This window comes from Larus michahellis, chromosome 1 (genome assembly GCF_964199755.1).
Source record: "Larus michahellis chromosome 1, bLarMic1.1, whole genome shotgun sequence".
NCBI lineage: Eukaryota > Metazoa > Chordata > Aves > Charadriiformes > Laridae > Larus > Larus michahellis.
The window spans coordinates 222,564,355-222,574,435 of NC_133896.1; the positions used below are offsets into that span (position 1 = coordinate 222,564,355).

Below are 10,081 nucleotides of genomic sequence, written 5' to 3' on the forward strand. Positions count from 1 at the left end.
TGGGTCACAACAACCCCATGGACGCTACAGGCTTGGGGCAGAGTGGCTGGAGAGCTGCCTGGTGGAAAAGGACCTGGGGGTGTTGGTGGACAGCCGGCTGAATATGAGCCAGCAGTGTGCCCAGGTGGCCAACGGCAGCCTGGCCTGTATCAGGAACAAATGTTGTGTGAGCTCTTTTATTGAAATACTGCACTAACAGCTGTTGGACAGTCTCCTGGGAATACATCTTGTTGCCCTGCTCTTTCTTTCAGGCTTGCACCGAGATGGTGATGCCCATGTGCACGGATGGGGTCAATGACATGTTCGAGCCTCAGAAATGGGACTTTGAAGCACTTTCAGAAGAGTGTTACAGGCTGTGGGGAGTGAGGCCTCGCCCCTCTTGGATTCTTTCTATGTATGGAGGGAAAAACATCAGTTCACACAGCAACATCATCTTCAGGTGAGCCTTGTTTCAGCTTCTAGAGTTCTTCCATCAGCTTGGGTGGTTAGTGCGGAGAGCCTGGCCTAAGTAGCAAAAGGATCTGTCTGCAACTTTCCAGCTGAATAAATGATGGGCATGCTTTGTGTTGCTCTTGAGAGTAAAACGGTCAATGTGCAGTGGCCAAAGCAGCCAACTGTTCTGTCACTGCCTGTGTGACTCTAAAAGAAGAATCTGGGTTGGGATTCTGCCAAATGTAATTTTCTTTCCATGTGGGTTCCTTCTTATCTTGTGGCCAAGGTCCAGGTTTCCCATGCTGGTAAATCCGTCCGGCTTTTCTGAAGCCAAAGCAGTGTCTCTTTCACATAAAGGAAAGTCTAAACAAGCTCTAGCTAACACAGGATCTCGATCACTAGAATTGTTGCTCTGGGTGATAGCCTTGTGGAGGGGCTGGCGTGACATTCCTTTTTCTCTTTGATACAGAAAAAAGAGAAAAGTAACGTGGGGAGCTTTCCTGTCACTGCCAATTGCCCTTTTCTTTTAGTGGTAATTAGGCAAGTTTCAACAAACTTGTGTAAGATGCAAATCCAGAGAGATGTTTCCATTCTAGCAAGAAGTCATACTGGTAACACAGCAGAAGTTTGTCTGAAACACCTTTGTATGTGGACACAAAAAGAAAGAAATGTTTTAGTCTAGTGCAAAAACTAGCGCATGTTGCTTGCTTTCTACCCAGCCTTCACTTTTCTTATTTTGAAGATTAAACTCCCCTTTCTTTAAAGGGAGGTTCATGTAGCTGTGCTTCTGTGAGGTGATACAGAATTTTGAACAGCGAAGTACTGGCTGTTCATCAGGTCGTTATGTGGTGGGGAGGCATTTAATAAACCCACTGAAGCCGATGCTTCGGGAGTTCTGACTTGATCTGCTCGTTACCCGCTGCGGGCAGCTCCTGGATGTGTATCCTCTGTGCTCTGGTTAAAATTGTGCAAGACCTCTTCAAAAAAAAGCAAAAAAACAACAAAAAAACCACCCCTGCCACTTTTTTAAACAAAACTCAAGATTAGCCTGTTGGATTTGGTAAATAGGTATGTATTTTAAAAGTAGAAAGTCACTTGAATTGGGGATTATTCTCTGGATTTCAGCTGTTAGTGTTGGTCTGTTTGGCTCCAAAGGCCTGTTGCTTTCCTTTTGTTTGTCTCTTGCTGTTTGTGTCCCAGCAGGATGTCTGCTCTAGAGTGAGAAATTCCACCCTTTTTGGGAAAACTTTTTAATAAAAAAAAAAATTGTGTTGGTTTAACTTAATTTCTGCAGTGATGCTTATTTCCAAGGCTTCACAGCTCTGTACAGTAGAAATCCGCTTTGTAAGCGATAGACAAGCAAACAAATCGAAGTGGTTAAGAATTTATGCCAGCTGAAGGAGCTTGAAATGAGAAAAGCTTGAAAGCAACCAAATGAATGAAGAAGTAGTGCTGTGCACACAAAGCTTTGGATCTCAAGCTGGGTTGTTTCTCTTCAAACAAATACATTGTCAACACTGTACATTTTGTATAAGAGCCTTTTATCCTCGAACAATGCGGAGTGCTTTACAAAAAATATCCCTGTGTTTACCCGGGGATGTGGCTCCCTGTGGGGTAAAAAGCACTGCGTTTGAAGTGTCAGGCAAGTTGCACAACAGTGTAGTGCAGGAAGGAAAGGATACTCCATCTAACCAGAGCCACGGTGGGGTGGATTTACCCAGCCGCAGTGGGACTTGGTCTGGATGCTTAAACTGGTGCTGCCGCTTCTCCCTCTCTGAGCAGTGCGTCACTCTGCAGTCACACCGTCTGGTATGTGTTGTATGATACCGACGCAGGAATCTCCAGTGCCACTTTGGTACCTTCTCGGAGGAATGGAGTGTGTGAGCGGTTACTTAGGCTGTAGGCAGATATTACTTGCCTGTCCTGGGCAGCGCATCTTTATTAAAACACTCGTTTGAGGAAGGTGGGGTTTTCAGAACCCTTTGTCTTCCAGCAATTTCCACTCCTGATACTCTTACTGGAACATGCCGTGTGCTTGGTGTGCAAGTGCCACACTGTGGTGGGAACGGCGTTGTAATGCTGTTCGTATACATGTGGTGGCAGAGAGCTCGTAGCAGTTGGCAGTGTCTCATCATCAGCATACTGTGGTCGTCAAAGTCAGCTCAGGTTCTATCAGACAGTACAAAATCTGGCGTGCACAGTCTAAAACCTGATATTTTTCAGTCTGGATGGATCACACACCCCTAGGTTGTGTGCTTCTAAGTTAGGGCACTCACCTCTCCAGTTCTGCACTGGCAGGGCAGAGGCAGAAGGTGAAGGCGCTGTTTTGAGAGATACCGATGTGCAGAAGGGGGGGGATTGTTACCATAAAAGAAGGGAATGGAGGAAAAGAAGAGAAAGCAGAACAATGCCTGGCTGAAGAGAAAAGGTGCAAGAACAAAGTTAATAAAGGGAAAGTTGGCAGTTGTGGAGAGTGGGTGTGTTAAAGGATGCAGGGACAGTGCTGCTGAGATTGTGCAGAACCTCTCCTTGTTCTGGGCAGGGCTGGAGGGCTGAGGAGGCTCTGAAGAGATGATAAGGAAGGGAACTGTTTGCTCTGGGACCCTATTTATGCTGTCAAGGAAACGTGATGACTTGAAAACAGGACTAGCATGATGATATTTTGCATTAGTTGTTTTTTGTTTTTTTTTTTTTCTGAAGCTCTACTTGCCTGGCCACAGCTGGAAAGGAATGGCTGACCCCTTTATTCTGTCTTTCCTTTTACTGCTTCTGTTTACATCAGGGAAACTCCTATAAGATGGGCAACTGAGTACTTACACGCAGGCTTAGTTTTAACACATAAATAATCTATTCCAGTTGGTACTGAATTATCTTATTCTGTAAAACTCTGTTAAGATTTACAATTATTTAGTGGTGACGCCTCCATCGCCCCCTCCTCTCAGCAAGTGCCACTTCCCAAACTGCGTCAGTGCCTCTGGTGCCGTCGTTTGGCAGGAGCTGCGGAGGACTCGGCCAGAAGCACCCAGAAAAGCCAGAGTCAGTGTCGTTTTCTTGTGCCATGCTTAGTTTCCACATGACTGGGACCAAAAGATCCAAGTTCATGTACATCTTGGGTCTCTCAGCAACTCATCCCCCTGTTGCCAAGGTGCTCTGCCGATTCAGGCGACCTTTTAAATCAAATGCGCTTTGCTTATTGGTCAGCCCTGTGTGCTTCTTGTTTTGCAGATACAAAATGTTTCTCTTCTCCTAAGTCATATTTAGCACCATTGAAAATAAAGAACTACAGAGATTCAAGATACTTGGGTTGGTTTTTTTTCAATGCAAAACCAAAGAAAGTGTTAGTTCAGACCCCATCAGGTTTTTATTCTCAGTTATTTCTACAGAACTCTTTTTTTATTCATTATTTCTTTCTGTTATTTTCTCGTGCTGCCATTGTGGTGTTCTTCTAGCTGCATATCTCAATGTCCGAGGATGTTTTAATTTCTTAGCACCTCCTAGAAATTTACACTGACTTAGAACAGTCCATCTCTGATGTTTCTTTTTGTGGGTAGGTCCAGCGTTTTACGTGAGGAGCAGATCTGGATTTGTGTAGTTCCATAAGTATATGGATGTTGCATTCTTTCTGCACGAGGACGGACCACATGTGGGAAGAATATTGTGGTAAAGGAAAATAAGAGGTAGTAGGGATCACTGGGTGAAGTCCGAAGCTAGGATTGAGAGATGGAAAAATCTCATTCCTGTTGAGCCATTGGCTTGCTCCATGGACCAGGTATTACTTGGAGTCAGATCCACAGTGCGAGGAGCCCTTTCATTGACTGGAGGTGAGGAAGGAGGGGAAGTAAATTGCATTGCGTTGTCCTGTCACAGAGGAAGAGGCATTGTAGACATTTTTGAGGGATAAAAACTTTAATATGGTGGTTATTAGAAATAAGGGGACTAACGGGAGGTACAAGCATTTCTTTGCAAAATCAGGTTGGCACCCAGCTGAGGCAGCAAAGGGTAGAACTTCCTGAAAATTCAGCTCTAAAGGGTCCGGTTGGTTATTAGTTTATGGCAGACTGTGAAGAAGAAAAGCAAAGTGCTTTGATTTGGGAATTTGGATGTATCTTAGCACAGGGGAACCTTTTATGACAATGACAGGTGGCAGCAGATCTATCTCCAGAGGCTGAGGCACTATTATAGGTTGTTATTTGAATTAGCAGATAATTAATGACGGAAGCATAGCCTTGCTTAAGCTGCTGATAGCTCCATGCCTCTGTTGAGAAGACTCCTCTCAGCAGAGGAGTGGGCTCGACATTGAGACAGAGCTGAGGTCTGTTTCTGTCTGTATACATATATGCAAAACTGGCAGAAAGTCAACGTGGATATGTTGGTGTGAGCTGCAGGCCCACCACTGGCTGCCGCGCAGACCTACCCTGATGAGGTGTTCTTCCCTTACAGCAACGGTGGCCTGGACCCATGGTCTGCAGGTGGGGTGACCCAGAACATCACCGATTCCCTCGTGGCAATCGTCATCCCAGATGGAGCCCATCACCTGGACCTGCGCAGCCGCAACCCTGGGGACCCCAAATCTGTGCAGCAAGCTCGAGCCTTGGAGATCTGCTACATGAAGCAGTGGATTGAAAAGGCCAGGCACAGCCACTGAAGTGGTACTACGACGACTATGGCCATTATACCTCTGTTGGCTTTGCTGGGAGCAGAGCCAGGCCTTATCGCACGGTCACCTGAGCATTTCACTCCTGCTTCCTCACCTGTGTTGCAGTGCTAACCGTTGCTCGTGCCCATGAGAGGAGCGGGCGGCAGATGGATGGAGAGCATTCTCAGATAATAAGCTGTAGTCAAAGTGCGTAGATTGAGCTGCCTGCCCTGGCTTGCTTTCCTCTTCTGCTCTTAAACGCTGTACTTTACCGTAACGTGAAGAATTTCTGTTCTAGGCTTGATGCCTTCCTTGCTGCGCTAGGTGGTTGCCCTGACTGCTGGCACATGCAGTGGATTAAATGGCAGCGCTGCTGATGATAAAAATCCCGCTGCCTTCAGTGGGAGTGAATTTCAGACATCCTCAGCTGGTGTAAGCTGTCACGGCAGGGGCATGGAGATAGTGGGGGAACAGCAGAATATCACAGTCTTACTGTGATATTTGGTGGAGGGGTAGGGAAGGCACGGGAGACCCGGCTGTGCCATTCGTAAAGAAACTAAACAGCCCTTACCCTTTGGAATCAATGCTGGAAAATAAGTTAATATCTTTTTTTTTTCCCCGCGTTAGTTTTCTAGCAGCTTATTAATCAAAGCTGCCTTAGGTGGCTTTTCCATTCTGCGCTGAGCTGAACGGTCGGGGCTGGGCCCGGACTCACTCTGCTGAGAACTGTCTGAGCGTGCACAATCTGCATCAGGGTTTTATTTCTTCCTTCGCTGTTTGTCCTAATCCTGAAATACCTGCCACTGTGATGATGGTTACCAAAGAAAACTCTGCGTATGTTTTGTACGTGTGTGTATATGCATGTATCCCCCCCAGACACTTCGCTTTTTCAAATTAGGAAGCTTTCGAAGCTATTCTCTTGAAGAGCAAATGTGACACTTGGATCTTATGAAGTGACAAATAATTGGGGCTGTGCCTTGTGTGGATTCCCTCCTCCCCCCCGTTCTGTGTATTGTTCAAATTCTGCATGATCTGTTTGCTGATGGCTCTTCAATAAAAGCCTTTTTTAAAAAAAAAAATTGTTTGCGGGACGAACTATTCAAAACACAGAATGCAGCTATCCTCTTGGATCAGCCTAAAGCCTGATGCTGAGCTCGACAGCCAGGTGCACCGGGCTTTCTGTAAGGCTTCCAAACCAGACAAACTGCCCTGATTCATGGGACAGCATATTTGACGTTAATAAATGGCTGGGGCAGTCCCCTCGTCTTCCAGCTTTGGCTTCATTCACACTGGAGCCCTTCTTCAGAAAGGGTTCTTTGCAGTTTAAAGGACAACTCTGTTTCAGAAAGACTCGGGGAAGGCTTCTCTTCCCCAGACTCTTAAAATTCCAATTCTGTTGAAAAGTTTCCCCAGCTTTGATGATACGCCTGATAGTTGAGTGTTTTCCTAAGACACCAGGTGGCCTTTTCTGTTCCCAGTCTCCTCCCATCCTCTGGGAACAAAGCAAAGCCAACACTGAAATTTTATCTCTTAATACACTCCTGTGCATCTTCTTTCCAATAGAGTTCCTGGCATTCCCTCGGCTTGTGCTAAACATGGCATTTTGTGTTCAGGCTCCGCAATCTGAACCTCTCATGCTCTTGAGCAAGGTAATTTCTTACGCGACTGTAGAGAACAAGGCCAGAGAAGAACCACCTGGGGAAAAAGAAGAGCTACGTAGAACCTGCCCGAAACCTGTTGACTGAAAGCTGTTGGCAGTCTCTTTTCCAATAATTCCAGTTTTTGGTACTCTGCTGTAAATACGCTCTTGCTTGTGTACTTTATAATGGCACAGTGGCCTTGATTTTTTTTGAAACAAAAATGTTTTATGATCAAGTGAATTACAGTCAAGTTTTTAGAAATAGCGTTTTATCTCCTTACATGTTTATTGATGTGTGGTAGTGTCCCGGGTTAGTGCAAGGAATGGAATCTGCAAGAGTAACTATAACTTTGGGGATCACAAAGGGTTTAACTGAGCAAGCAACAGCCTGGTCCAGCTGCTCCCGCTGATTGCTCAGGGTGCTGCTCCAAGTCCAGATCCTGGGGTAAACATTTCCCTGCTGTATGGAGAAGGACGTGGGGATATCCATGCATTGGGCTGGGAACAGCCCACGAGTTAACGGCCACTGTACATCCTAATCGGCTTGTGTCTCCTTCGCTCTCCCCTGCTGGCTGACTTACTGCCTCGGGAAACAGCTGCTTTGTTGTTTGGAAAGCGCTTTCTGGTTTCAATCGGCATAAGTAACTTAAACTTTCATCCTTCTTTTCTTGCTTTTTTCACTCCTTTCATAAGCAGAAAAAAAATGCCATTTTAGTAAAAAAGCATGCAATTTTCAATTTTTCATTTTGAGAATTTAAAACCAAAAATTGTTCGGTGTGGTTTTGTTTGTGGATTTTATTTTTTTTTAATTATTTTAAAAGTAATCTTACTATTCCATTCAGTGAGACTCTGATTCAAGTGCACTTTGGTTCATGTTCTTACTGCTTGGACCAGCTTATGAATTAGGTGACTGACTTCCGTTAATTTTTACGTGTTCTTCCTTTCTACATTTTTCCCTCTCGAGTAGTTGGAACTTTAGGTCTTATTTACCTTGGGCATTCAGGCTTCATCTTAAAATCTACGTAGACACCTCTGTACGCTACGGAGGGACTGTCTCGTGGTGTTTGGCTACCTCACCTAAACATTGGCTCTTCTGCTTGTTTCATGGTGAGAACAAAATGGCTGATTTCTCTTTCCAGGCATACAATGATGGGCCATAATTCACCTCAGGCTCGTGTGTCCTTGGCATGGGTCATGAATTACTGGAATTTAAAAATGTGTGTTTCCTGCTCATTGGGGAAAATGCAGAAGGAAAGAGAATGAATTATTTGCCCAAGGTGTGAATCTTACTGGTGAAACTGCAGTTTGTTTCAATAAAATGCAATAAAATAATGAAATGAGAGATTCTGGAACTGGATTTTGCTTTGCAAAGACATGGATTTTTATCCCTTGGCAGATTCAGAGTTCTGCAAATATATTGTCTTGTTTCTGCTTGACTCGGATGCAGAGGGAGGAAAACTAGTTAAGGTAATCCTCAAGGTGCCTATGGCAGTCGAGGTATCAGGTGATGATGATGAAGGTTGTGTGGATGGATCCGCAACGCTTTCTGACCCTGCAAGCGGGGGTTTTGACTGGGCTGTGTAGCCCAAAGAGCGAATTGGGCAGGTCTGAGGCTGTAGAGTCTCGCGTGGGAGCTAGAAAGCGTCTGCCAATAACTTGCTGTGTTTGTAGGTAATTTTAATTTTGCAGATCATCAAATACTGCATCATGAAAGGGGGCTAGAGAAGGGAAAGTCCCTCCAGGAACCTGGAATGTGGTTTCTAAACCACAGAAAAAGCGTATGCAAAGTGAGAATCAAGTTTTATCTCCCCTACTGTCTACCCACCCTGTTGCAGAGAATGTCACTACGCTTTAATGAAAGGGATTTCTTTTTTCTACCTCTGCTCTTAAAGAGGGTGTTTAGTGGTTATGAATCTAATCTCTAACGAGTGGCAACAATCATGAATGCCCTAAAAAGCTTTCTGCGTGCTAAAGATTTGCACGCTGACAGATGTTTTAGCTCCTTCCAGGACTCATGGTGGAATCATTGTGTGTTTCCGACGGTCAGGAGGATGCTCTGGAGCCCATAAGCATGGGGTTGAGAGAGCACAAGGCATCAAATACTCTAAGCCCATGTTTGTTGCTCTCCTCCTTTGATTCAGAACATCATCAGTGTGCTGTAACTGGGGGTGTGCGCTCGTGAAACCATGTTGGAGGAAAAAACCAGATTTTTTTTATGGTAGTTTGAGTTAAAAATAATGTGTCTGAAACTGCTCAGACTTGTCACCTGATGATACTTGCACTCACAGCCTTGACAAGCTTGAAGGGATTACGTGTATGAGAAGACCACCGTGGGGACAGACTCGTGCTTGTGTTGGAACAATAAAATAGGTCCTCGCAGAGCTGAGTAACACCTTCGCCTCATCCTTCTGAAATATGCAGCCGCTCCTTAAAATAGAAATCTTTCTGAAGTTGAAACCGTACGTGTGTGATTTGTACTCCCGAGGAACAATTTATAAATGCTCCTTTGGAAGGGTTGGTTTGAATCCCGTTCTTCTGTCCCGTGACTTCTGTCTCTGTCATTTGCCCTGATAGCGTCATCGGTGTTGATGTTTAGCACTTCACTAGGTGCTACTAATGTAGCCTCTAGATTTTTTATAATTTAGCCTCTTTGTGTGTTTTTAAACCAAAGCCTTGGTCTTACAAAAATGACCCTTTACAACTCCAGCTTCTTTAAGATTGTCCGTGTTAAAAAACCTAAAATGGTCTGTTTTGTCAGTGCAAGGTTAGCAGAAAAAGCGTGTTACTGTGTGTTACCTGAGCAGTGAAGCAAGGGCAAAAGATCTGAACCGAGGGTGGGATCTGGGGTAAGTTCACAGTGCTTAGGTGCTTTTCAAAATTCCCCTTCTACTGTTAAAAAAAAAAATAATCCCTATTTATTTTATCATTTAAAAGATGCTGGTCATCTTTACAAGATTGCAGCTTCTGCTGACATCAATAGTCTTGTGCTCTTGTATTATTCCGATTCCTTGATTCCACAGCGCTGCCCCTGGGCGCAGAGACACGAGCGTTGGAGCCCCAAGTCAGCCTTTCATTTTTCCCCCCAGCCCAACTCAATTTCACCAGCAAATCTGAATTTTTTTCCTTTTAGTGCAGTTTCCTTTTCTGTGTTCTTTCAATAATTGAAGCCCAGTGAAGAAATTGCTTTATAGCAGGAGTTACATGGCTGGCAGCTAACTGTATGCCACCCTGAGCCTCCCCGAGGTGGGGACCTGCTCTGTCCCCTCTGCAGCCCCGCGGTGGAGGTCCCCGTGGTCCTGGGGCGCGATGCAGAGACAGCAAATGCCCACAGCAGTGAAGAGCGAGAACGTGCGCCTTTAGCGTGGCTACCTCAT

General features: G+C 45.1%; 1 protein-coding gene across 1 annotated transcript in view; it reads left to right on the forward strand.

Moving 5' to 3' along the window:
- Positions 1-6,147, forward strand: part of PRCP (prolylcarboxypeptidase) — a 30,723-nt gene extending 24,576 nt beyond the window's left edge. The window contains exons 8-9 of the mRNA XM_074572495.1: positions 252-439; positions 4,873-6,147. Of these exons, the coding sequence (XP_074428596.1) occupies positions 252-439; positions 4,873-5,077 (393 nt within the window). The 3' untranslated portion in view covers positions 5,078-6,147. The remainder of the gene's footprint in view (positions 1-251; positions 440-4,872) is intronic.
- Positions 6,148-10,081: the final 3,934 nt, after the last annotated feature.